Source organism: Phaenicophaeus curvirostris, chromosome 2, assembly GCF_032191515.1.
Source record: "Phaenicophaeus curvirostris isolate KB17595 chromosome 2, BPBGC_Pcur_1.0, whole genome shotgun sequence".
Taxonomy (NCBI): Eukaryota; Metazoa; Chordata; class Aves; order Cuculiformes; family Cuculidae; genus Phaenicophaeus; species Phaenicophaeus curvirostris.
This window is the reverse complement of record NC_091393.1, coordinates 106,592,196-106,619,107: the sequence shown is the minus strand read 5'-3', so window position 1 is coordinate 106,619,107 and position 26,912 is coordinate 106,592,196. Positions and strand designations below refer to the sequence as shown.

Sequence of the window (26,912 nt, the reverse complement as noted above, 5' to 3'; positions counted from 1 at the left end):
GCCCAGAGAAGTCACAGATGCCCCATCCCTGGAGCTGTTCAAGGCCAGGTTGGATGAGGCTTTGAGCAACCTGATGCAGTGGAAGGTGTCCCTGCCCATGGCGGAGGGGTTGGAACTGGATGGGCATTGGGATCTCTTCCAACCCAAACCATTCTGATTCTATGAAGAACTCAAAGGCAATGCTGTTAATGAATTCAAGTCCAATATTTGGCCTGTGTTGGCTTTTAAGAACACAATAAGATGCCTTCCCAATTCTTATTTCTAGTTTTCCTGAGTTTTTTCAGTTGCAAATGAATGCTGAGGAGCAACTATATATACACACTGATATTTGTTATTTCAGCTACCTGTAGGAAGCTTTCTGTTGGTGTTCTGTGAGCTGGAAGCCCTGTGGATGCGGAGCCATAAGGCTCTGTCCTGAGCAGAGATACTGTTCATAGCAAAGTTGCAGAAAAGCAGGGGATGGGGATGTTGTATCCCCGCCTGAGCTAATCAAGATATTGTGCTCTCACAGCAGAGTGACAGGCAATATGAAGAGTCTGGAATGTGGGAATTCTGGACTTAGAGATGGTGTGGAGATTTGAGCAGCATGAATAACATCGTGGCCTGAGTCTTGCTCCCTACAAAGGCACTAGCAGTGCTGGTGTGGGGGGGAAGAAGCTGCCCAGTGCTGTAGATAATCACTCTTTCATTTCTTCAGGCCACAAGCTGCTCCTCGCTCTGTTCCTTGGCAAGCATAGTGATGTGCTTTTCCTCTGGCTGGTGGGAGTTCACAGCTGAATTCACTGAGTAGGAAGTTAATGCGTGCCTGGATTTCCTATTTTGCACACAGTTTTCCCTAGCAGAGATCTGTGAAGAGGCAGTTGCTGTCGCCTCTTGACAAAAATGGTTAAGAGCTGGAATAAGGTTTCCTTTTTAATTAAAATAATTCTATACACCAATCTGGCATGGATACAAATAGAAATGTAACCAGTTAAAACTCTGTCATGTGAAGAATCTAATTTAGCTCCAAGTTTTGTGGTTGTTTTGTCTATCAGTGGTCAAATCAAAATACTTGCAAGTTCATCATTTCTCTCTGAACCATGCAAGGGTTGTTTCATGTTTCTCCTAATGTTTTGTAAGACTACATTGTTGACATTTGCTGCTTCTGGCAGAAATTTTACAGTGACGTGTTTTTCTCCGTACAGGCAACTCTCCAGACATCACCGGCTGGCCATACAACTTCATTTCAGATGTTTAACAACACCTACAAGCTGTATTCGTACAGGTGAGTTGCGGGAAAGAGAACATGCTGTGCAGACAGGAGCCTTCTATGAAGCCAGTGGTGTTTTGCTGAAGTGGGGTCCTTGCAAATGAATGCTGGGAAGAAATGGTGAAACCTGAGCCACATCATTGTGGTGGTTTGATCTCGGCTGCCTACCAGGTGTCCACCAAGCCGCTCGGTCACTCCCTCTCCATCGGCAGGACAGGGGGCTGAAAACAGGACAAAAAGCTCGTGGGTCAAGGTAAGGACAGGACAGTCACTTACCAGTTACCATGATGGGCAAAACAGGCTCGGCTTAGAGAAATTTAGTTAATTTATTGCCAGTTAAACAGTAGGATAATGAGAAGAAAAAAATCAAAAAACACCTTCCCTTGACCTCTCCCTTCTTCCCAGGCTCAACTTCACTCCCAACTGTTCTAACTCCTCACCCCTGAGTAGCACAGGGGGGATGGAGAGTGAGAGTTGTGGTCAGTTCGTAGCATTTTCTCTCTTCCAGTCCTTCCTCCTCACTGTCTTCCCTGGTATTTTGGGCAGAAGGAAGCAGGTTCTTCCCACCTATGTTTGCTGTGGGGTGTGTTTGGGCTCAGAAGGAGTCAGTTCTTTGCTACCTTTGAGGAGGGTAGGAGAAAAGTTAGGGCAATGCCTTCAGCATTCTCAGTTCTTCAGGAGCCAGATTACAGTTGACAGCTGTTGTCTGTCCCTTTTTTGGAGAGCGATTATCCTCTGTATAAGGGTAATGTGAGAGTGGGTTGTCACGCCCTTTCCCTTCTGTGCATTAGCTGCTGACTGGAGCCCTTTTGCTGGGACCACACAGGGGAGACCAGCATGTCCCAGTCACATTGACAGTGGAGGATTAGAGAAAGGATGTTTGTTGTTGACAGAGGCTTTTATCCCTTTGCAGTTACCTGGGACTCGGGTTGATGTCAGCAAGGCTCGCCATTTTAGGAGGAGTTGAGGGAAAACCCTGTAAGTTATGGGCATTTCTCAAGTTTTGGCTCTGAGCAGAGGGTACGTAGCTTGGTTGTGGGGGAGGAGTTGTCTGCCTCTTTCTCACTGCGCTCCTGAGTGGTATGTGGACTCCTGTCACCGTGACTGGGTGCATTTGAGAGGAATGCAGGGGGTGACACTGCTAGATCCCAGGAGACCTGGATATCTGCCAGCCCTGTGGGGTCATGGGACATTGGAGCTGTGACAGGGACTTGGAGGTACCTTGCTGAGGCCGTGAGACAATAGGGAGCAGGGCTGGGGACGACGTATCTGAAATTAACTCCTTATGTTTTTTCCCTAATGTGGCTTTGTTTTACTCCTGCAGTAGGAGAGGGGGAGGAATTGATCAGCCCATGTTTACCACCTGGCTTTGAATCGGAATGGCAACATGCTGAGATAGCGTACAAAGTTAAAGGACAGAAGGCAGGTATAGTGATTATCACTCTTCCTATCTAGGCCAGCATGCCATTAACAGAATAAATGCACTCTTAACCACTTGAAAGGATACTGCGTTCTTTATTTACTGTTCTGCCTGGCTCCTCTCTACGTGCTGCAAAAGAGACTGTGCACCTCTTTACCCTTCTGCCATGTTCTGTCCAGTCAGTAAAGCTGCTACAAGTAATGTAGGTGGAACTGAGTGGTCCCTGAACAGCTCTTTCCAAATCCTTCTGCTTCAGATGATGTTGTCCATCTCTGATCCATCGAACACTTAGTCCCAACCTGAGGATGGTTGTGTTCCCACTGGAAGGCAATGGAGTTTGCAATTCTCTGTGAAGAGCCTGTAATAACTTATGAAATGCTATTGTGTGAAGAGGGAGCCTGTTTCCTGGCAAATCCTAAATAAATTGTGTGTATATTTAACTCTGTGCTGGGTTTCTTCGCTGTCTTTCAGGTGAGCCTCTGTATGAGTCTTGTTCAAACAAAGTGGCGAAGATGCTCTACAAAAAAGTGCACAAAGCTGAGGAAGTGAAGGATTTGGATTTTTACGCCTTCTCCTACTACTATGACCGTGCGGCAGAGGTTGGTCTCATTGGTACGTTTGCTCCTGTTTTCATTTCGTTTTAAATGATGGGTTGTGGGAGAAATATACACATCGCCGTGCTTTGCCAAGCTGTCGTGGAACTTGGTCTTTTGTTCCGCTGCTGTACAGCGTTGTTATTGACTGGATTTGGGTTTTGATTGAATTTCGATAGAGGAGGGACTGGGATTGCAAAATAGGACCCGCAGCTCCTGGTAGTGGTTTTTAAACAAACTGCCCGTGTTTCAGAAATCTCTGCTGTCTGATTAACTTCAAAATGTGGAGTAGAAAAAAAGCCCTTGTAACGCTAAACAAATTTCTTGGCCGGTAAAGCAAATTGCACTTACGATCTTGGGCTGCGTGCTTTGCTTCACTGGCCTTTGTAGGTGGAATGAGGATTTTCGGGTGTGAGTTTTGTCATTGATTTCAGGGGCTCACAGTTTGATTTCCAAACAATATGATTTGGGTAATATTTTTAAGCTAAAAGAAGGGACATTTACATAAGATATTAGGAAGAAATGTTTTCCTGTGAGGGTGGTGAGGCACTGGCACAGGTTGCCTAGAGAAGTCGTGGCTGCCCCATCCTTGGAGGTGTTCAAGGCCAGGCTGGATTGAGCAACCTGTTTCAGTGAGGGGTGTCCCTGCCTCTGGCAGGGGGGTTGGAGCTGGATGGGCTTTAAGGTCCCTTCTGACCCAAACAATTCTATGATTCTATGACTCGAATCTGCAATTTTCTGTATACAAAAAAACATAAAAGACCATGTTTTGGGTTTTTTCTTTTAGATAAAGAAAAAGGAGGTAGCTTAACTGTTGGTGACTTTGAAATTGCAGCTAAGTATGGTGAGTAAAATAAAATCAAACAGGACTGGTAACTATGTGTAAATTTATACCCAGGTAGTAAATGTGTGGAATGCTCAGAAGCCTGCTTATTTGTTTAAGTAAATGCTGAGCATCTCTCTTAAGCACCTCTCCCCATAGCATCTCACCATTTCTGTTGGTTTCTGAAAAATCTCAAATATTTTTTTTATTAATTCTTGCTTTTGCAGCCCACATAATACTTATGTTTAAAAACTCTCTCAAGAATTACTAATAAACTCATTAGCTGTAAGTTGCCCTGTAGTTCTGCTTTCAAAATGGGTGTGGGGATTCTCATCCTGTGAACATAACCTGTTCTAATCCAGTTTAATTTTTCTTTTTGTCTCTTTTTTCTCTATATTTGTACATATCCTTGGTCATTAATTGTAAAAGGAGAAAACCGGTTCATAGCTTTTCACTTCATTGGCTGCAGAGAGAGCTGCCGGTGCAAATTTACAGATGTAAACATTCTTTTCTTAATACCACAAATGCAGACTTTGATCAGACTGAGGTGGGGCTTTTTGGTAAACACTATGAATAACTGGCCAATCCTTGCAGTGCTGATTTATAGGCTACTATTTGTGTAATTCATCCTGGGAAAGGAAGTGGGGTTTGCTTTGGTTTTGTCTTTTTGTTTGTCTTTTTCTTTGGTTTTGCCAACATCTGTTGAGTGTTTGTGCTTGACAAACACAACACACCTCAGGTTGCTGAGATTTTTAAAGGATTGAAGTAGTTAGAAGAAAAGTTTAAGGCCTTTTTCTTCCTTTCCTGGAGGACACAAGAAATTCATCTGTCTTGGGGGAGAGACAGAAAGCCTTGATCTTCCTTCCAGCATGCCAAAGCTTTTGTGCTTCTTCTAACGTGTGTGTGTCATTCCAACCCCACTGTGATTGGTTCCATCACTGCACAACTCCACTGACAAGTGGCGTTTCATGGGTTCATTTGAGGTTCTTCAGAACTGGGTTGATGTTATGCTTGAGCCCACAGTGTGCGTTCACACACTGTTTTCTTTCTCCTTAGTTTGTAAGACCATGGAAATCGGCCCTGGAAGCAGCCCTTTTCTCTGCATGGACCTCACATATATCACCTTCCTCCTGCAAGAACTGGGCTTCCCGAAGAGCCAAGTCTTTAAGGTGAGTCCCACAAAAGGTGTTACTGGGAGAGTGGGCAGGAGGGTGCCGAGGCAGTAGCCATCATGCCAGTAGCTCGGTCCTTGATTTGCCCTCTTGAGGGTGGAGGCACACTGTCCCCACAATATTGATAACCTTCAGCACTGTATTCACCTTGTATGCTTCTCCTTCTCCCAAAGAGTTGTGTTTTAACTTCCTTGTTTGTTTGTTTTTCCAGCTTGCCAGGAAAATTGATAATGTTGAAACGAGCTGGGCATTGGGAGCCACTTTTCATTACATCGATTCACTCAATAGACTGCAGTACTAAAACTCTTTGAAGATTCTTTTTGGGAATCACAGTTTTTGGAAGCCTGACACAAGAGAATCTGTTGAAGGGCCTGCTTTTGGCTTCCAGAGTCCTTTGGGGAGGACTCTGCCCCTTCCCTCCCACCCTGTCCTAAGTCTCCTCCATCACTCACTCTTTGTCACAGAGTGCAGTGTCTAAAGAACGAGCCTTGACTTGACAGCATCTGCAGTCAGCTTCTTGTAAAACTTGATCACTGTTGAAGGAAACAGAGGACTCTGCAGGACATCTACAATCTCTATGAGAAAAACACAGCTTTTTGGAATATGCCTGGACTATTTGCTTGTACTGTGCTGAAGAAAACTGTCACTCCAGAAGGAACTCTTCACTGTCCTGATTTCAGGGTGTTTTTTCCCTCTTGATCAGCAGTTTTCAGTGATGATTTTTGTTTCACTACTTCTGTGTTTGAAGGTGAACTTGTGTGTGCGTGGACAAAGTGCATTTACCTTGATGTGCTGCTGACAGGCAGCAGCTTTGAAATGCCAATTGTGAGTCTCAGCTTTGCTTTCCACTTGTAAAGCTCAGGAACACTCTAGAACTTGGATGTGGACTTAGAAGCAGGAATCTGAGCCTGTATGCCCTGTAGGGTTAAAGCCTGCAGCCTGAAGTTTGTTCTTTGGCTGTTGAGAGATGCATGGTGGAAGACAACATGGGATTTGCTCGATGTAGACAGGCAAGGCCTAGGAATTAGTTACTGAGCTAACAATGGGTTTGACAGTTCTAGAGTCAGTCTGGGTACGATCAATGAAGAAGAGGTAGCCACAAAAATATACCTGAGCAGAGCTTGTTGGACCTCACAGACATTTGTGCCTTGGCCAGGTGGAGGCCAAGCCCAGGATGAATGCATTTATGTGATATTCTGGGTGCTGCTTCCTGCAAACACATCTCACGATGATAAATGAATGTACTGTGGTTGCACTGAGCCGTGGCAAAGTAGCTGCAATGCGCCACTCCGACAATGTCTGTGTGCGGACTGGAAGTGATCTCCAAGGCAGCGGGAGCTGGAGAGGGCATGCTGTGCTGTTTGTAATCTAACTGTGGAATTGTGTTGTGTTTGTGTGGGTGTTTAGAGCAGATTGGAGCAGTCTTTTGGGGGTGCAAAAGAGCCCAGCCTGCAGGAGAGCCAGCCGCAGCATCATGGCCACAGCCTCGTCCTTTCACTGGGCCAGTGAGACATAGTACAGTGGCCTGTGGTGCTGTGTGATTGCTGGCTCTGCGCTGGGTGTGGAGGGGGCACAGGAGCCACCCTGTACTGACAATAAACCCCAATTCCAAATGAACACACCGTGGTGCTGTGGCTTTAGCACCAGAGGCTGCGGGGTGGGTGGGTTGTGAAAGGGGCGCCCTGATGTCATCACTGGCCCACCTGCATGATCCCTGTGCCCACATGCCATCCCTGTCTCCACAGGCCATCTCAGCCCCCCACACTATCCATGTCCCCCCATGCCATCCCTGTCCGTTCATGCCACTCCCGTCTCTTCACACCATCGCAGCTCCACACGCCGTCCCCACCTGCTCGTGCCATTCCATCCCCTGTCACTGTCCCTGTCCCCTCATGCCATTCCATCCCCTCATATGCCATCTCTTTCCCAAACGCCGCTCCCGTCCCCTGATGTCATTCCATTCCCTCACACCATCACAGCCCAGATGCCATCCTTGTCCACACACTCCATCCCTGTCCCTGCACGCCATCCCAGCTCCCCACAGCATCCCTGTGCCCCTATGCCACCCCCGTCCCCCACACTGTCCCTCTCTCCACATTCCATTCCCTTGCCCTCAAGCGATTCCCATCCCCACACACCATCCCTGTCCGTGTCCTCCTAGGCCATCCCTGTCCCCTCATGCCATCCCAGCTCCCCACAGCATCCCCGTTCCTCCACGCCATCCCAGTCCCCCACACTGTCCCTGTGCCCACATCCCATTTCAGTCCCCTCAAGCTATTCCCATCCCCACACGCCATCCCATCCCCTCATGCCATTCCATTCCTTCACACCATCAGTGTCTTTGTCCCCCCACACCATCGCTGTCCCCCCAGGCCATCTCAGCTCCCCACAGCATCCCTGTGCCCCTACGCCATCCTAGTCTCCCAACCTGTCCCTGTCCCTTCGTGCCATTCCCATCCCCTCATGCCATTCCATTCCCTCACACCATCACTATTCTTGTCCCCGCACACCATCGCCACCCCCCAGCCTATCCCAGCTCCCCACACCGCCCCTGTTCCCCTCACCCCACCCCCACCACGTCCCCTTCCCCTTCCGCCATTCCCTGCCCTCCTCCATCCCCCGCCCCGCCCCGCGGGATCCGCCCCGGCGCAAGCGCAGCCGCCAGACCGACCCGCAGCCGGGGCCGGGGCCGGAGGGGTCCGAGAGGCTGATCTAGAGCCGGAGCCAGAACCGATCCCCGACCCGGATCCGGAGTCAGCCCGGAGCGCCCGGGATGTCGGCGCCGCTGAGCGATGGGGAGCGGAGGAAGCAGATCAGCGTGCGGGGCATCGCGGGGCTGGGGGACGTGGCCGAGGTGCGCAAGAGCTTCAACCGGCACCTGCACTTCACCCTGGTCAAGGACCGCAACGTCGCCACCCCCCGCGACTACTACTTCGCGCTGGCGCACACGGTGCGGGACCACCTGGTGGGGCGCTGGATCCGCACCCAGCAGCACTACTACGAGCGGGACCCCAAGGTGAGACCCGTGTCCCTCGCACACCGCGCCTGGCCCTGTCCCCGCAGGCGTCACCGCCGCCACGGCCCCTTGGGCATCACCGCAGCACGGCCCCTTGCCGTGGCCACGTCCCTCAAGCACTTCACCGCGATCCCTTGGCCATCACCACCACCATGGTCCCTTGCCGTGGTCGTGTCCCCATGGGTGTCACCACAGCCGTGGCCTCTTGCCATGGTCGTGTCTCCTTGGACATCACCACAGCCATGGCCTCTTGCTGTGGTCGTGTCCCCTTGGGCGTCACTACAGCCGTGGCCTCTGGCCTTGTCCCTCACAAATCTCATTGTGGCTGTGGCCCATTGCCATGGCCATGTCCCTTGCACGCTTCACCATGGCCATGTCCCCTTGGGCATCACCACAGCTGTAGCCCCTTGCTGTGGTTGTGGCCCTCCCATGCATCACTGTGACCATGTCCCTGCAGGCATTAGAATCATAGAATCATAGAATCACCAGGTTGGAAGAGACCCACCGGATCATCGAGTCCAGCCATTCCTATCAAACACTAAACCACGCCCCTTAGCACCTCGTCCACCCGTCCCTTAAACACCTCCAGGGAAGGTGACTCAACCACCTCCCTGGGCAGCCTGCCATAGCCATGGCCGCTGCGTGCACCTCGCTGTGCTGGGTTCCTGTGGGCCTTGCCCCAGCCATGTCATTCACCCAACTCTTGCCATGGTTGTGTCCCCCGTGGGCGTCACCACGGCTGCGTCCCTCATGCAGTTTGCCATGGCTTTGTCCCAAGCTCCTTCGCAGCCCTGTCCTAAAGAACTTCGCTGCAGCCGTGTTGCCTGTCAACTTCTGTGACCACATCTTCAGATGGACCTACATGGGCCTTGCTGCTGCCAGCTGCTCTGTATGCTTCACCGCGGCCGTGTCCTGCACTCACACCACCACACTGGTGTCCCCTGTGGGCATTGTCACCTCCATGTCTTGGCTCAGCTGTGTCCTGGCTTTGCTCCTGTGGAACCCACCAGCAGCTCAGCTTTGAGGCTGGAGAGAAGTTTCTTGCCTTGTGCAAACCAGATAAGCTCTCTCAGGTCACCACATCCCAGGGCGCTGGTGTTTCCCAGGGGACTTGCCCTGCTCCCTCCTCTCTCCCCACTTATCAAGTCAGGATGCTGATGCTGGAGATGTTGGGTGCTGCAGGACGTTATTCAGCCTTAATCCTTTGGAATTAAGACCCGATCCAGCACTTAACAGGAGAGATACCTTCCCAGCATGCAGGCAGCTGCCTCCCTGAGCTGGCTCTTCTCTTGCAGTTAGGAATATTGCCTTGTCACAAGAAGCAATCTGCGCTTTCACACCCGTATGGCTGCGCATGATGCACTGGAAGTTACGACAGTGCGTGGAGCTCTCCCTTTTATCTGTACTCACACAAATGCGCTCTGATCCATCTTGCTGCACTAACACCAGGGATTGTAGAGATCCCCTCAAGGCTAAGAGGAGCTTGGAGTGGGTTTGCTTACTGTCCCCTGTGTAGATTTCTACTAGAAAGACGTCCCTGTGGGAGGCTGAAAGGAGCAGAGTACTTGGGCATCTATGCCGTGTTTTCAGTCTTTGCAGTGAGCCTCAAGGAGCAGATGGATCCTTTTAGACTCCCAGCAGAGGTAGCGGAGCAGGTAATCCTGCTGCTTAGTGGGGAGAGATTCCTGTTATGAAGGACAGAGATTCAACGGGAAGCACAATGTAAAGAGATAGAAGGGGAAGCGTGATTTAAAATCAGGCTACTGATTAAAAATTCCACTCTGTTAAAAATTCCAGTTTATTTATAAAAACATCTATAGGGACAAATTTGATCGAAGGCAGAAGTTGGCACAGCCAACAACCAGGCTTTCATTAGCATTTGTGGCACAGGTACAGCTCCTCTAAAACTTGGAAGGTCACCGCAGAGCAGCCCGTTGTGCCGGGATCCCTGCCACCTGTGGGACAGTTTTATCTGTTCAACAGGGTGGAGCATGTGCATGAAACTCAGTGCGAGGAGAACGGGAGGATCCGTGCAATTGGAGAGCTGGAGGATTTCTAGCAGGAGAGTGACTGATCCTGAGCCCGGCTGGCGTGCGCAGGGCTCACTCCAGCTTTCGCAGGCTCTGGATCAGCTTCAACTCAGCATGGGAAAACTTTAGAAGCCCAGCACAAGCATCGCCTCAGCTGAGCTTGGCGGTGTATAAATATACCATTCAGCATCCCAGATAATTCTTGCCCTCAGTTAATTAGGGAAACACTTAACAGGCAGCGAGGTTTTTCTATAGAAGGCTGTTGGCAGGAAACACGCAGGGCTGGCTGGCATCCCGCGTGAGATCCTTCTGACAAACAAACTGTGGTGCGTGATGTTCAGGAGCAGCGCCAAGAGCCGGGTTGGGAAGACGTTCCTACTCTGGAAAGCACTAGGGTCTGTTCTTAAAATTAAGTGTTTTCAGTGAAAGTGCAGTGCTGTGCTGTCTGTAAATGTCTCACTCTGCCTCCCCAGCGCATTTACTACCTGTCCCTGGAGTTCTACATGGGCCGCACTCTGCAGAACACCATGGTGAACCTGGGTCTACAGAACGCATGTGATGAAGCCATTTACCAGGTGAAGTCTTGAGGGTACTGGGGTGCCCTTGAGGAACTGACCAGACTTTTCCATGCTTGTTATCTTTATTTCTCAGGGCTTCCTCCTAAGGATGTGTTATTTTGACTAAGCAAAGCAAGGCTTGGCTCTTTCCCCTGGAGAGTCCTTGCTGCTGGTAGGCTTAACTTTCATCCAGCAGCAGCCCTAGGGCCAGAGAACAAATGGCCTGAGAGATGCAGCAGAGGAGACAACCACTTCCAGGCATGGACTCTGGCCAAGGAGCTTGGAGATAGGCTGGGCAGGATGTGGGAAGGCCTGGAGCATCACAGCAAATGCTGCAGTAACCAGCTGCCAGCATGGTCGTGCCTTTCCTCAAGGACTGGGCAGGCGTGAGCAGGGGGACAGCGAGCACACCTGGGCAGGACTCAGCAGTCCCTTGTGTGTGAGCTTGGCCGTTTGCCGTCCTGTGGCCAGTGATGAGTTCGGTGGAACAGCCTCTTGGCATGAGGCCTGCCAGGAGACGAGTGTTTTGTTTGAGGTCTCTAAGGAAACCTAGTTTATGGGAAAGTCATGTTTGATGATGGGCTAAATTGTTTTCCAATTAATTGGGCTGCCCAGGGACTGGAGGCTGGGGAGAGGCTTTGTGGGGAAGGAAGGAGCGGAGGATGCAGAGACCTCCATGGGTTTAATTTCCTGTGATGTCGGTTGTTTTGAGATCTGGTTTGCCCTCCTTGGAGAGCAGCCCCGTGGTGCTGACATGTTTGCTGTGGCTCTTTCCCCAATAGCTGGGTTTGGACTTGGAGGAGCTGGAAGAGATTGAAGAAGATGCTGGGCTGGGAAACGGAGGCCTCGGACGCCTGGCAGGTAATATGGGAAGAGGGCAGCCCCCTCCTCACACAAAGTGCACGGGGACTGAAGGTGATGGCCTGGCTGCAGGCTGTCCCACTCTCACCACTGGCATTGCAGCGGGACAGCACGCAGACCTCAGCCTGCATCCGCCCTGCAGCCCTTCGGCAGGCCAGTCAGAAACGAGACCCCTTCCCCAGTGAGAGCAGCCAGGAGGTGGAGTTGCGTAGTCTGCAGCTGAAAGAGGCTGTCTGGAGCTTTTCTCCTCACCTCCCTGTGAAATCTCTCACTTTTCAGAGGCACCCAAGCAGCTGTCAAGTAGGCAGATTGTTGGCTGCTATTTCAGTCTGCCTGCCCCAGGGGTACTGCTGGAGGCGAGAGTTCCCCAGTGTGGAGGAACTGCCCGGGCTTATCTTTACCAGAGCTGCCCCAGATTGAGGGCTGAAAGAGTTAGCTTTGTGTGAAGTAGCAAGTGAAGTAGCTGGCAGAGCAGTGAGTCAAGGTCAGAAGCTTTATTGGGTAGGCAGGCTTAGAGCAAGGTGTGGGCACCTTGAGCTTTCACTGCAACAGGGCTGGATTTGGGTTTTTGGTGATGTGCCCTTGTCACCACCAACTTTGGGGTGTTCCTGGTGGCTTGGCAGGACATGTGTGGGATCCTGAGGCAGGCTTTCCCTTTCTGTCCCTTCCACACGTGGATTTCCTCCGAGTAATACGTGTTCCCAGCGGCACAGGTCATAGTAGCTCCTCACCCCCGTGCACAGCACACCATCGCAGATGCAGTGAGCGAGGGGTGAGGTTCCTTGCAGCATGACCATGCTCTGCTCTTTCAGCTTGCTTCCTGGACTCCATGGCCACACTGGGGCTGGCGGCGTACGGATACGGCATCCGCTATGAGTTCGGTATCTTCAATCAGAAGATTGTTGACGGCTGGCAGGTACATTGGCAAACTCAAGTTACCCTTTCTCCTTCTCTTTCACGCTGTAGGGGACAAAGCTTGGCCACACAACGGCACTGCCGTATCTTGAGCTGTTCATAAACCAGGTGTTTGAGCCCATCAGCTGGTGCAGAATGGGCTGTTGCTTGTGCCGACCCTGTGGCTCTGATTTATGAGCAAAGCGAAGTGATGAGGGCGGTGGCGCACATGTGTGGCAGGCGCTCATCCAGGGACATGTTCAAACTCACCAGTCACCAACCCAGCAAGGTGGTGCTGGAGCTGATCCCCCAGGACATGGCTGGGACCAGAGGTCTCCATGCCCGAGGCTCTGTGCTGCAGCCACAGCAACTCGAGTCCCATCCATCCTGGGAAGCAGTCAGACTAAGGGTGGAGATGTGGCTAAAAACCGCATGGAAGTGCCTGGGTGAGGATGAATTTGAACGTGCGAGTGTCTGAGGTGCTGCTGCTGCTCCTGCAGATTCTTTGGGAGACTACAGCAGGGGCTTGGAGAGGGACTTCCCTGTAGCATTAATGATCATAATATTTTGCAACTGAAAACAGGCAAAAAACGAGCCCTAGCTGGCAGTTTTCCCTAGTGAATGTCTGGAAATGGTTTCCATTAGGGGACTTGCCTTGCTTCTGAGCATAAAGGACCATTTTTTCCCCTTAAAATAGCTCTCTGAAAGTCAGGGGCGAGTGAGTTTTGAGGGTTGTTTTTTCCTCCTTCCACACAAAGAAGCTGCAATGTGAGGCCCTATAAATGGTGAAAACGGGAAAAAAGCATCCACTGTGATTGGCTTGATGTTACTTTAAAAAGAACAGGGTTGGTGGCTGTGCTGGGTTGCAGCTCAGACCTGAGAAGTGCCTGCAGGCATGGAGCATGTCTGCTGTTAGGAGCAGGGAGGATAAATCCTCTCTGGCAGAAGGCAGAACAGTTAGCAGGACCTGGGATTATAGAGGGTGGTTTGTGGCCAGGAGCAGCCCGCCTGGGTGCCTAGGGACCCACATATTCCATTGTCAAGGTCAAACTGGATGTCAAGGTCAAACCTTGAGATGGTCTGAGTGCAGTGGTTTGAATAGTTTAAACCTGTAGAGCGCTGCAGAGCCCATAGAGGCTGATTTATGTATTCCAGCTGGGATGTAGTCATCCGTGCTTCGAAATGCCCAGCTGTCCTCTTGAGGGCTCTACGTATCCATTTTTAGAGCCAGTTTAGTAAAGCTTTGCTTTTACAGAGAAGGGCAATGGAGCTGGGGAAGAGTCTGGAGCACAGGAGTTATGAGGAGCAGCTGAGGAAACTAGGGTTGTTTAGCCTGGAGAAGATGAGGCTGAGAGGGAGACTTCATTGCTCTCTGCAGCTCCCAGAAAGGAGGTTGTAGCGAGGTGGGTGCTGCTCACTTCTCCAAGTAGCAAGTGGCAGGATGAGAGGAAATGACCTCAAGTTGTGACAGGGGAGGTTTAGATTGGATTAGAAAATTTCGTTACCAAAAGAGTGGTGAAACATTGGCACAGGCTGCCCAGGGAAGTGATGGAGTCTTCTTCCCTAGAGGTGTTCAAAAAATGTGTAGCTGTGGCTCTTCAGGACATGGTTTAGTAGGCACAGTGTTGTTGGGCTGAGAGTTGAACTGGGTGATCTCAGAGGTATTTTCCAACCTTAATGATGATTCCATGAACTGGCCTTTCTTTGGAGACCCTAGTTTAGCCTTCACTCAGAGCCAGAAGATGTCACTTGAACCCCATTTGCCCCTTGCAGGTGGAGGAGGCTGATGACTGGCTCCGCTATGGCAATCCGTGGGAGAAAGCTCGCCCGGAATACATGCTGCCTGTGCACTTCTACGGCCGCGTGGATCACACCCCTGAGGGAGTGAAGTGGGTCGACACCCAGGTACCAACATTTCCCGTGGTGCTGGGCTGGGGGAGGATGGGCCAGGAGAGCATTGAGGGGGCAGAGTCTGTCCCAGGCTGCCAGAAGTGATTGAATGTCGCTTCTCTCCCAGTCTGGCAAAACTCTCCTTTGCAATTATGAAGATGGCTTTATTTGCTATGACTGAAGGATTATTTGAGCAGTAAAGGGGGATGATCTTCAGTCACAACTATAACAGGTCAGCTGGGGCCTCTTCCTGGCTGATCTCCAGGGTGAAGCCCCACAGTCGTGCATGGATTTGTGCTGGAGAAGGCCTGTATCCCTGGCAGCTGTGCTGGGCTCCTTCCGCACTGCTCCTGGCTACCGTTCACTCAAACCCCTGATTTTGCAGGTGGTTCTGTTGCTGCTGCTCTGGGTGGAGGTTCAGCTCGTGGTTGTCCGTGGAGCAATCCTGTGTGTGTTTAACTCCTGTGATGAGAGCAAGTTCCTCTTCCCCAGATGGGTAGAGTGCTCTCGGGGGAGGCTGGAGGCATGGGTTCATGTCTCCAGTCTGTCTGGAAGCCTTGTTTTAAGGCATGAGGAGGTAATGCTGTGCATCAGGAGCATGTGCCTGCTCGGAGCACGGGCTGCTGTGTTGTAAATGCATTCCTGTCTTACAGCTGAGGAAGGCAAGCTTTAAAAGGGCAGAGATTTACTAAGAGGATTGGAGGCATTTTAGTCTCCCCTGTCCAAGCACTGCCCGGGATGGAGGGAGGAAGGACTATGAATTTCTCTGGGATTCAGGGACATGCCCTAGCCTTCTTCCTGTGATGTTAAAGGGTCTCTCATCTCGCTGAGCCAGCTCTGTCCACCTGAGGAGCGTACAGTCATAAAGCCAAGCCATTTTCTTCAGTACCAAGAGCTGAAGTTTGGTTGCAAAGTTGCCAAGGCCTCGAGGAGAAATAAACCAGGTCCTTTACCAAGGAACCTGGTTGTCGAAGGCTGTGCAGTGACCTAGGCCATTCCTAGGACACACACAGTGCAGGGATTCAACACCACAGGCCCGTGAACAGTGTGGAGGCACCATGCCGGAGCTCTCCAGGGAAGCAGACATCCCCTGGGGGACCAGGTGTTGTTGCCTTTCAGTATGCTCCTCTTCTGATCTCAGTGGCAGTCCGGGATTTCAGGGATCCCAAGCAGTGCAGTGGAAATGCTGCTTCCTATAAGGAGGTGAATTTTCAGATAGTGCCGTTAAAGGAAGAAGTTGGCAAGGCTCAGAAAAGCCAAAGATGCAGCCTCCAAAAATAGCTTCACTCGGTTGATGTGATGTGAGCACCAGTCTCATGGCTCAGGCAGGGCAGGCTTTCTGCCTGCTTCCATGTGCAGAGCTGGTAAGTGCAGCTTTGAGAGCCTGAGCTCTTGCCGATTCTCCCTAGAGGGGAGGTGTTGCTGATGCCAGCACAAAGAGGCTGCTTAAGGCCAGCGTGCTGGGTTTTTCCTGCCCTGTGAGCACAGCTCCTGCAGTTCTCTGCTTGCCTCTCCCGTCTTTCCAGAGGGAACAGCCTCTGGCTGCCGGGCTGTTGTGCCAGTACACTCTGACTTGTCCAGGAGGATGCTGGCTCCTTTGGCCGGTGTTGGAGAGGAGGCCCCGGCTCTGTGCTGCTGGATCAGGGCCGTGCTCTGCAAGCACCATTCAGTTCTGCTGGCACAAGCCCTCAGCCTCTTTGTTCCGGGCTGAAGTCGGGGTGCCTTGCCTTGCTGCTCAGCAGGTCTGGAGGCACACAGATGTTGGCATAGCAGTGAGCTGGAGCAGGCAAGCTTGGAAGCACATCCGTGCCTTGCCTAGCTGGTGTAATCTGAGCTGGAAGCCCTATTGTTACTCCCTGTAGCCATGTGTGCAGCATCCTGATGCTTAAGCATTAACTGTAGACTGTGCTAACAGTTCCTCACGTTCAGTTAGGGTGCTGGAGATGTGGATTGACCCAGGCAGATTCAACAAACCTTGAACACGGGGTGAATTGCTCTGAGACTGGTGCTGCAGTCGTAGGGTTTGGTCCTGGCAGGCTGCAGAAGGCTAACAGTCAGGATTCGGGCTGCGGAGTTTATCCCAGATGGAAAAACAAAGGTCCCAGCACCCTGGCCCTATCCCAGTGCATAGAGAATTGCGGTGGCCAGCTGAGGATGGTTGCAGTGCTCTGGTGAATAACAGGTACAGCAGTTGGTATAGGAAGGCCAGCAGGTTGCTTGCAGCTCTCTCTTGCATTTCATTAATGGGCTTGTAACTCCAGTTTGTCAGTAACGCTCCAAGCAGCTCTGCTTCTTCTGTTCACACTTTGCCAGTGGGTGCTGGAAGTGCCCATGATAGCAGGAAGGTCTGTGAAGCTCATTGTAGGGAGGTGAGATTCTTACCACAGCCAGGAGTTGTCTGTGTTCTCTGGATTCTTCCTGCTGGAGGTTTCAGCTGCTTTCCCACCTTCTCTGAGGCTACCATGCTGCTAATCAGAGGGGAATACTGTCCTTTCACAGGTTGTCCTCGCTATGCCGTATGACACACCGGTGCCAGGATACAAGAACAACACTGTAAACACCATGAGGCTGTGGTCTGCCAAGGCACCCAACGACTTCAACCTCCAAGAGTGTAAGTTCTGTCCCTCCACGTCCTCTCTTCTGGCCAGGGGTGTTGTTGTTCTGGTGTGCTTAGCACCTGGCACAGCTCTCCCCATCTGCTTTATCCATATCTCCTGTCTACCTCCAAAACACAGCACTGGGTGCTCATCCATGGGTCACACTACTTCCAACCACTTCCAGAGCCCTCGTGCACCGGGACGCCCATCCATCCTCCTTCTGTCTCCGTCACACTTATCACGCTCTCAAAACCTACCCCGTGCCTTCCCCACGTGATGGATCACTGCATTCCCCACACCACCGAATGAGCTGCAAACCCACGAATGAGCTGCAAACCCACACTTGCCATGAAGGGGTCACTTCTGTGCAGCATCATCCCTTAGTGCTGAAGAAACCCCTTTAGGAGCTGAGTGTGATTGCAGTCTCTGGACTTCTTTGTCCTGCTTCGTTTTTCCTTAATCCTTAACCAAGGTAGCTGGTCACTTGCTTCCTTTATTTGCTTTCTCTGGCTGCTATTTGCCTTCAGTTTCTGTCTGTCCTTCCTGATATGTGTGTTTTGAGGAACTGCATGGAGAGGTGCCTTTCTCTTATCACATCACCTCCTGTCTCTGGTGCCTTTCCCATTCATATTTCATCAATACCAGCCTGAGTGGTTTCCTCTATGAGAAAATGGGAAAAGCACAATGTCAGGACTCTGCTGAATCTCAGCAGCGCTCTGTATGTTTCTCTCTTGCTGCAGTCAACGTGGGTGACTACATTGAGGCCGTGTTGGACAGAAACCTGGCAGAAAACATATCCAGAGTCTTGTACCCAAATGACAACGTGAGTGACTCTTTTCCCTCTCTTCCCTGCTGCTCAGGATCGTCCTCACTGTCGTTCTATCACCTTGTTTGTAAGCCCTGGGTGGTCACGGCCACCTGATGTTTATTGTTCTAGTTTGAAGATTTTTAATACAACAGGTTGGCCCTGGAATTCTCAGTGAACAGACACAGCTCTGCTGACCCATGGCAGCTGAGAGTCTGGCCCATGTCGCATAGCTGCTCCATTCCCCTTCCCTCGAGGGGAAGACGTATTATTCCTTCAAATTGAAGGCAGTTGCCAATTTACATGGCCTACCCTGTGCCAAAGTTAAGTTGTGTTTCAGAGGCAGCCAGGAGGAGGCACTCATTTCCATCCCCAGTTCAAGCGTTTTCCCACTGCAGAGCCTGTGCCAGGCCACGCGCTCTCTGGGCACCGGATCCAAAAAGGAAGAGCTCTCACTATCTAGTCAAGGATTAACATCTGTGCTGGAAAGGCTCACGTCCTGCATTTACCCCCACATTGTCATTACTGCTGGTGGTTTAAAATAGACCAGTGTGAAGCTGGTCTGTTGACAGGCTGAGAGTTGGGCTTGTTCAGCCTAGAGAAGAGAAGGCTCCAGGGAGACCTTCGAGAAGCTCCCAGTACTGAACAGGGCTAAAGGAAAGCTGGGGAGAGGCTCTTGATCAGGGAGTGCAGGGACAGGATAAGGGGGATGATGAAAGAGGGGAGATTGAGATTAGATATTAGGAAGAAATATCTAATATCTAGGGTGGTGAAACTCTGGCACAGAGGTGGTTCCCATCCCCGGAAACATTCAAAGTCAGGTTGGATGGGGCTCTGAGAAACCTGAATTGGTTACAAATGTCCCTGTTCTTACAGGAGTCTGGACTAGATGACGTGTAAAGTGTCCCTTCCAACCCAAAGCATTCTATGATTCTATGAAGTGCAGAGTGCGCAGGAGGCAGCTGGTGTATCCAGGGATCCTGGCTGTTGCAGGGAGTCCGAAATCTGTGGTCCAAAAGCCCTGCAAAGGGTTTTGCAGTGAGGGAGGGAGCTGTGCTTGCTCTGTAGGAGCAGCACGGATGTGGCAGGTTCTGTTTCCCTCTGGAGGCAGTGGTTTGAGTTGCTGAGCCCATTGTCAGTCCCTGCTGCAGTCAGAGGCAGTATGAGAAACATCCACATTTGCCCTGATGAGGTGCTGAGACATGTTGGGAAGCCCGTCAACGTGGATAGGAGCATCTTCAGGGGGTTTGACTGTCATGTGAGGATGGCAGCTGCAGCACTGATGGCTGTGGTCCCCCTACTTGCAGTTCTTTGAAGGCAAGGAGCTGAGGCTGAAACAGGAGTACTTTGTGGTGGCTGCTACCCTCCAAGACATCATCCGACGCTTCAAGTCCTCCAAATTTGGATGTCGCGACCCTGTGAGAACGTGCTTTGAAACCTTCCCAGACAAGGTGAGTTTGTGCGTGCAGAGGGTCCAGGGGCATTTCAGCCAGACCTGCCTGTTGTGAAGGAAAGCAGGACGCTCAGGACTAAGTGTCAAACATTGGAAGAGGCTGCGCAGGGAAGTGGTGGAGTCTCCATCCCTCGAGGTGTTCAAAAAGCGTGCGCTTGTGCCAGTTTGGGACATGTTTCAGTAGGCACGGTGGTGTTAAGCGGGTGGTTGGACTGGAAGATCTTGTAGATCTTTCCCAACCTTAATGGTTTTGTGATTCTAAGTGGGGGCATGCCAAGGACTTTGGCAGTTTGGGTTGGAATATAGGAGATTCCAGGAAAAAAAATGTGCAATTTGGAGCAAAACTTGCAAATGTTGAATAGCTCTGTTCCTAGGAGCTCTGTCTGCTTCTGGGGTGTGTGCTGTGCTTGCGGCTGACCCGCACCCCAGCCCCACGCATGCAGGACACTTTCACAGTCTCGTTGCTGCAGATCTGACTCAAGCAAGTCTGTGTTGCAGGTGGCTATTCAGCTAAATGACACCCACCCCGCCCTGTCCATCCCAGAGCTCATGCGGATCCTGGTGGATGTGGAGAAGGTGGACTGGGACAAGGTGAGCAGGGCTGGGAGCTCCGTGCCAAACCCTGCAGAGGAAGGAGCTGCTCTCCTGTCCTCACAGGGGGTTTCCTTTCCCCTCCTGGCCTGGACTGGCCTGGACTCGCCCGTGTTAACCTCCTGTGTGTAATGCAGGCCTGGGAGATCACGAAGCGGACCTGTGCCTACACCAACCACACTGTGCTGCCTGAAGCCCTGGAGCGCTGGCCAGTCTCCATGTTTGAAAAACTGCTGCCACGTCACCTAGAGATCATTTACGCCCTCAACCAAATGCATCTGGATGTAAGGATCAGGCTGGTCACCGGCTGTGGGAGCTCTGGGGGTCTTAATCTGGCTGCCTTTACAATGAGAGCGTTCCTAGGCTCTAATCTCCCTCTCTCTGCCTGCCGGCAGCGGGTGGCAGCGCTCTACCCAGGGGACATTGACCGTCTCCGGAGGATGTCGGTGATCGAGGAAGGAGACTGCAAACGTATTAACATGGCGCATCTCTGTGTGATTGGCTCCCATGCGGTCAACGGCGTGGCCCGCATCCACTCAGACATCGTGAAGAACTCCGTGTGAGTTGGGGGATTGCCCAAGGAACCCACCCTTTCCACTTGCTGGGCCTTGTTTGGAAGCCCAGGGACTGGCTGGAGCCATAAAGTGCCAAGGGCTGCTGTGGTTGCCCTGCAGGGGAGACTGATTCAAGGTCTAATTCGTCTCCTTTTGGAGCTGATGCAGTCCTTGGCGTTACAGCTGAGGAAGAGGGTGAGAGGCAGCATAGAGAGCTCACGGTTGGTACAAGGAGAGTCAGAGCACGCATGGTGGGGGCCCTGCTGAAGCTCTGGGTGGTGGTGGGTGGCTCAGAGTTCCCTGGTGTTCCAGGTTCAAGGACTTCTATGAGCTGGATCCAGAGAAGTTTCAGAACAAGACGAATGGGATCACGCCAAGGCGCTGGCTCCTGCTCTGCAACCCAGGACTGGCCGACATTATTGCAGAGGTGAGTCGCAGGCACCTGAAATGAGGGGCTGAGTGGGATCTGTTTGCTTCTGATTGCCTCTTCATGTGGTCTGATGAGACCAGAGGCTGACATCTGGCCAGGTGTGAGTGCGGACAACCTGGGAGGAGCACACCTGATGCACATGTGGGAGTGAGACTGTCTGGGCTTTGGAGTCAGTGGTGAAGAGTTGGCCAAAATAATTGCAGAAATTTGGACCTGGTTCCCTGCTCTCGTGGTGGGGGTTCTCCTTGAGGGCAAGTGGAACATGAGCCAGCAGCAAGCCCTGGCAGCCAAGAGGGGAACCGTGTCCTGGGGGGCATCCAGCACGGCATTGACAGGTGGGCAAGGGAAGGGATTGTCCCGCTCTGCTCCGCACTGGTGCAGCCCCATCTTGAGCACTGGGTGCAGTTTGGCCACCTCAGGATAAAAAGGATCTAAAGCTACTGGCGAGTGTCCAGAGGAGGCCACAAAGTTGGTGAAGAGCTTAGAGGGGAAGCCGCATGAGGAGTGGCTGAAGTCACTTGGTCTGTTCAGCCTGGAGGAGGCTGAGAGGAGACCACATCACGGTCTGTAGCTTCCTCACAAGGGGAGGAGGAGGAGCAGGTGCTCATCTCTTCTCTCTGGTGCCCAGCAATGGGACCCGAGAGAATGGCAGGAAGATGTGCCAGGGGAGGGTTAGGTTGGATATTAGGGAAAGGTTCTTCACCCAGAGGGTGGTGGACTGCAGGGAAGCAGTCGTGGCACCAAATCTGACACTATTCCAGAGGCATTTAGACAATGCCCTCAGACACATGGTGTGAGTGTTGGGATTGTCCTGTGCTCGGACAGGAGTTCAGCTCGATGATCCTTGTGGGTCCCTTCCAACTTAGGACATTCTGCATTTCTATGATTTTATGGTTAAATACAGCCTGTTAGGCAGTTCCATGGTGTGAAATGAGGTGTCTGCAGTAGCCTTAATCTTCACAGGCTCCCCTTGGAGCTCCAGCCCCAGTTCCCTCTTTGGTTTACCAGACTTCACATTGTGACATGCCATAGCTGGATAACATCCTGCAATTAAATTTATCTTCATGTGCTGCCCATCAGTTTCTCCAGGTGCCAGGAGGCCCTGGTACCTGTGCACACATCCCCCCTCTAAAGCTCCTTGAGAAAGAGGGACTTTGTGTGAGTGCTTGCAAGTGCCCCGTTTCCCCTGTACCTTTGGGCTTCCTGATAACACCAAGAAGGAACCTGGCCATAAGAAACTGCCCCCCTTTTCCAGGCCAGGGTGCCTCTTCCAGTTCCCAAAGGAGCTGTGGCATCTCTGCTGAGGAGGCGCAGTTGTGGGTGGGTGAGGTGTCTCACAGGTGGGACATCCCTCTCTCGGTTTGTTCTTTCAGAAAATCGGGGAAGACTTTATCACAGACCTGAGCCAGCTGAAGAAGCTACTGGATTTCATTGATAATGAGGCTTTTATCAGGGATGTGGCAAAAGTCAAACAGGTAACGTGCACTGGAGGGGGTGTGGGGGGAAGAAGGCTGAAGATACTGTGCTCCCAGGAACGTTTCAGCAGTGGATGTTCACTTCTGGCTCAAGGCCTGGGAACCCACGCCCATTCCTCATCAGTTTTTCTTGCCAGGAGAACAAACTGAAGTTTGCAGCCTACTTGGAGGAGCATTACAAGGTCAAGATCAACCCTTCATCCATGTTCGATGTTCAAGTCAAGCGAATCCATGAGTACAAACGGCAGCTGCTGAACTGCCTGCATGCTATCACCCTCTACAACCGTAAGTCCTGCCTGGGCTGCTAGGCAAGGGATGTCAGAGAGTGGCAGCTGGTGGCCAAGGACTCCTGAGCCTGGCTCTTCTCTCCTGTCACACCGGGCTTCTCTCCAGGAGGGACGACAAAGTATCTGAAGGGTTGTACAGAGCTCTGAGAAAAAGCTTGCAGTCATGTCTTATAGAGTCATAGAATCATTAAGGTTGGAAAAGACCTCTAAGATTATAGAATCATAGAGTAGTTTGGGTTGGAAGGGGTCTTAAAGCCCATCTAGTTCCAAGCCCCCTGCTGTGGGCAGGGACACCTCCCACTGCATCAGGCTGAACAAAGCCTCATCCAACCTGGCCTTGCACCTCCAGGGATGGGGCAGCCACCACTTCTCTGGGCAGTGTCATCGAAGTCATCAATTTCAGCCTGTCTCCAGCCCAGCTGTGTCCCAGGGCCCAGGTAGCCCCGACACCTGTACTGCAGGTGTTAGGACTGACCTGGTGTCAGTTAAAACCGCGCTCCCCAGCATATGCTTCAGGGCACTACCTGCTCCTGCAGGGAGGCAAGTAGTTGGAGCTCTGCATCACCATGGCCTTAGTAGTTCTCAGAGGACTTTGCAGCCCTTTTTTGCCCAGCACAGCTCTGACAGATGCCTGGTTGGGCTTTAGGGTCTGGCACATTTGCTGTGTCCACACGACATGGACCGTGATCCTAGCCCAGCTCTGATGCACACCATGAACTGTCCAATTTATCTCAGAATCATAGAATGGTTTGGGTTGGAAGGGACCTTTAAGCTCATTCAGTTCCATGCCCTCTGCTGTGGGCAGGGACATCCTACACTGTGTCAGGTTGACTCGCAGAATTGCTAAAATCATAGGATTCAGTTCAGTTGCATTATGTCCTGCTCTTCCAGGCATCAGGAGCGATCCATCCAAATCCTTTGTGCCCAGGACTATTATGATCGGAGGAAAGGTAACGTGCGTTTCAGACTCGTTGCGTGCGTGGCTCAGCGGGGGGGTGGGGGAAGGCACTGTCCCCTTTCTGTGGCTTTGCCAGGCCCACTGTAGGTTAGCCAGCATGTGTCTGCTGGTGGGCTTTTCAGGGAACACTTTCATGGACTAATCCCACCAAACAAGTCCCCGTCACCCTTTCCCTGTGGTCAGGACTTCTCCCAGCAGGGCGTTTTTGCTGATCCATGTGAACAGCAGACATGAGGCCCAGATTCTCCCCCTGAGGACCCGTGCTGGCACCTCTCGTGCTCTTCCTTCCTTGAAAGCGTTTACCATCTCTGCACGGCTCTTCTTTAGGCAGCCCCTGGCTACCACATGGCCAAGATGATCATCAAACTTATCACATCCGTCGGTGAGGTCATCAACAACGATCCCTACGTGGGGGACAAGCTCAAAGTCATCTTCCTGGAGAACTACCGGGTGTCCTTGGCCGAGAAGGGTATGTCTGGTCTTGTGTGAGCGCATGGCAGGAGCTGGGCATGTCCTAGCTGAGCCCAGAAACTGGCTGCTGTTGCCGATCATCTCGCTTTCCCTTAGGAAGAGCCTGAGGGATCCACATGGGGCAGGAAGCCAGGTTGCAGCAGGGCTTGAGCCTGGCCCGGCCCTAGAGCCATGCTGTTTGGGCCAAGGTTGAGGTCAGCAGGGCCGCCAGCAGATGCTCAGGGTTGTTTTGCTGTCCTGGGCCCGGGCTGGGTGGAGCTGCAGCGTGCCCAGGATTAACTCCTATCTCTCCTGCACCCGGCAGTGATCCCGGCGGCGGATCTCTCCCAGCAGATCTCCACAGCCGGCACAGAGGCCTCCGGTACCGGCAACATGAAGTTTATGGTGAACGGGGCCCTCACCATCGGTACCATGGATGGGGCCAACGTGGAGATGGCGGAGGAGGCAGGCGAAGAAAACCTCTTCATCTTTGGCATGCGGGTGGAGGACGTGGAGGCCCTGGATCGCCATGGGTTGGTGCTGTGGGGAGCCGAATGCATGGAAGGGTTTATCGGATAGGGGTACAGGTCCCAGCTCTGGCAGGGTGAGCCGTGATCTTGGGAAGGGACACCCCCTGCCTGTTATGTCCCAGCCGCGTCCCGACACTCCCTGGGCTGTTCTGGAGCAGGAAGAAGGAGGGCGGGAGGGAGCTTGGAGCAGCCTCCACCCTGGGCTGGTTGGTGGATGGTCCAGCAAGGATAGAGCCCAGGCACAGGGCTGGGAGCGGGATGTGAGCCTGGGCACAAAGTGTCCCAGGCACTGCGATTGGTCTGGTGTGGTGTGCTGGATGCAGCTCCAGGAACAAGGCCCCTCACTCAGGAGCCGTACGGCACCCTTGCCCTGCCCTCCCTGCCCCAGACACATCAGGTCCTGCTCTCCAGGGCCTCCAGTCCCTGTATCCTGTCTCTGCCGGGCGCAGGTACAATGCACGGGACTACTACGAGCGCCTACCAGAGCTGCGACAAGCCGTTGACCAGATCAGCAGCGGCTTTTTCTCCCCTCGAGACCCGGGTTGCTTCAGGGACATCGTCAACATGCTCATGTACCACGACAGGTGAGTCCTGCCAAGAATTTCCTTTAGTAAGCCGCTCTCAGCCCGCCTGGAGCTGCTTCCCAAGGCCTGGGTGCCTCTGTGTGGGGGCTGATCCTTCTCTGCCCGCAGGGAGAGGCAGGTGCTTCCCCACCCTTGCCTCACTCTGCTTTGGGTTTCAGGTTTAAGGTGTTTGCTGACTACGAGGCGTACATTACATGCCAAGGGCAAGTGGACCAGCTGTTCATGGTAAGGGTTGTCCCCTGTCCAGGGGGAGGGATGCGGTCCTTGCCCGTGCAGTGCAGCAGGGGCACGGGGGGATGTGCTGGGATGAGCGTGCCCTTGCAGAGCCCCTTTCACGGACACCACATCCCTGTGGAGCCCTTCTTAGAGACACGTCATGTGGGCTTGAGGCAGGTTTTGTCAGTGCAGCAGGTCCACACCACAGCCCAGTGTCCAAAACCACCACCTGGTGAGCCGGGATAGAGCCGGGCGAGGGACTGACCGCTGCCATTGCCTCTCCTCTTCCCAGGACCCCCGGGAATGGACTAGGAAAGTCATCAGGAACATTGCGTGCTCGGGCAAGTTCTCCAGTGACAGGACCATCATGGAATACGCCCGGGAGATCTGGGGCGTGGAGCCATCTGCCACGAAAATTCCCCCACCTAACCTCCCCCGGGACTGATGGGACCACAGAGGGAAGGAAGGAGGGATGGGTTCCCAGCCCAGGAGGCCTCACCTGCATTTCACTGCCAGTCGGATGGGCTCGGCTCTGCAGAAACACGGCCTTTCCCTCAGGAGGGCAGAAGGATGCTTGGAGAAGGAGCCCTGTCTGAGGAGCAGGCGCTGGGGGAGAGGTGCAAGGACCCTGTTTGTCCCCACGTACCCAGCCTGCATGTGCTTCATAGTGCTTTTAGTGAGATGACCACGGATCTGTCTTCCACGGCGTTCTCCATGCTTGACAAGGGCTTTCCAACTAAATCCTCCTCTCTCCCCGCTGCATGCAGCCTGGCCTGCTTGCTCCTGCCCCACGAGCAGGTTTAGCCAACACGCAGCATCCTGCATCCTCATCCAGTGGGTCTGGATGGAGGGAGAGGCTGCTGCCTGCCCCTCCGGTCACCTAGGGAAGAGCGGGGCTGGCTGTTGAATGTCAAAGGCCGTGTGCCAGAAGGAGAAACGGCTTGGGATCAGCACCTTTCTAGCCACATAGCTTGCCATGGCCTCCGCTAACACCTCCTTGTTAACTAAAAGCCCAGTAACCAAGCCACTCCAGGGATTTTTAGCCTCCATGGCTGCACAGAGCGCGTTACGCCTGCCCCTGCCAGCTGGGCGGCTGACAGGGGTGGGCTCTCTGCTCTCCAGGCACAGCAGGATGCTGGGGGAGCGTGTAGCACATCCCCTACATCGCCTCCCAGCTGGGCTGTGCCGTTCTGTGCGTCCCTCCCCGTGCAGGGGTCAGTTTAACACCCATAGTGCTGTGTAGCGCACCGGTACCTGCACCAGTACCCCTGTGTGACACAAACTCATTAAAACCACCACAAGACTTGCAGGTTGGACTTGGGGCTGACTTGCGACTGCCATGGGTTCAGGTTATAGAACGTTCAGGCCACGGCAGGTGAAGCCGTGCTGGCCTTCCCCAGCTGTGGATTCATGGGATGTGGTGTGGGGATGCTGGCACTGTCATGGAGGCAAGATGCCCGTGGCAGAAAGGCCAGCG

At 52.6% G+C, this 26,912-nt stretch overlaps 2 protein-coding genes across 3 annotated transcripts in view; both read left to right on the top strand.

Moving 5' to 3' along the window:
* Positions 1 to 5,701, top strand: part of ENTPD6 (ectonucleoside triphosphate diphosphohydrolase 6) — a 107,304-nt gene extending 101,603 nt beyond the window's left edge. For both annotated transcript variants that reach the window (XM_069850364.1, XM_069850363.1), the window contains 7 exons: positions 1,185 to 1,264; positions 2,163 to 2,227; positions 2,574 to 2,675; positions 3,141 to 3,281; positions 4,050 to 4,106; positions 5,142 to 5,254; positions 5,469 to 5,701. In XM_069850364.1, the coding sequence (XP_069706465.1) occupies positions 1,185 to 1,264; positions 2,163 to 2,227; positions 2,574 to 2,675; positions 3,141 to 3,281; positions 4,050 to 4,106; positions 5,142 to 5,254; positions 5,469 to 5,558 (648 nt within the window). In that variant the 3' untranslated portion in view covers positions 5,559 to 5,701. The remainder of the gene's footprint in view (positions 1 to 1,184; positions 1,265 to 2,162; positions 2,228 to 2,573; positions 2,676 to 3,140; positions 3,282 to 4,049; positions 4,107 to 5,141; positions 5,255 to 5,468) is intronic.
* A 2,296-nt stretch (positions 5,702 to 7,997) lies between these two features.
* Positions 7,998 to 25,902, top strand: PYGB (glycogen phosphorylase B). The gene is made up of 20 exons (XM_069850344.1): positions 7,998 to 8,273; positions 10,777 to 10,878; positions 11,643 to 11,721; positions 12,534 to 12,637; positions 14,389 to 14,520; positions 17,005 to 17,116; positions 17,843 to 17,925; positions 19,215 to 19,358; positions 19,859 to 19,951; positions 20,089 to 20,235; positions 20,347 to 20,510; positions 20,818 to 20,932; positions 22,309 to 22,410; positions 22,548 to 22,695; positions 23,589 to 23,647; positions 23,983 to 24,124; positions 24,431 to 24,638; positions 25,085 to 25,219; positions 25,378 to 25,444; positions 25,728 to 25,902. The coding sequence occupies exons 1-20, from the start codon at positions 8,031 to 8,033 to the stop codon at positions 25,878 to 25,880; spliced, it is 2,532 nt and encodes an 843-aa protein (XP_069706445.1). The 5' UTR covers positions 7,998 to 8,030; the 3' UTR covers positions 25,881 to 25,902.
* The last annotated feature ends 1,010 nt before the right edge of the window (positions 25,903 to 26,912 follow it).

What these genes read in the sequence shown, in the direction of transcription:
- PYGB (XM_069850344.1), top strand. Translation starts at nt 8,031, where the DNA reads ATGTCGGCGCCGCTGAGCGATGGGGAGCGGAGGAAGCAGATCAGCGTG. An exon ending in GTGATGAAGCCATTTACCAG is followed by an intron (nt 10,879 to 11,642) that starts GTGAAGTCTTGA and finishes TTTCCCCAATAG; the next exon opens with CTGGGTTTGGACTTGGAGGA. An exon ending in TCTTGTACCCAAATGACAAC is followed by an intron (nt 17,926 to 19,214) that starts GTGAGTGACTCT and finishes CCCTACTTGCAG; the next exon opens with TTCTTTGAAGGCAAGGAGCT.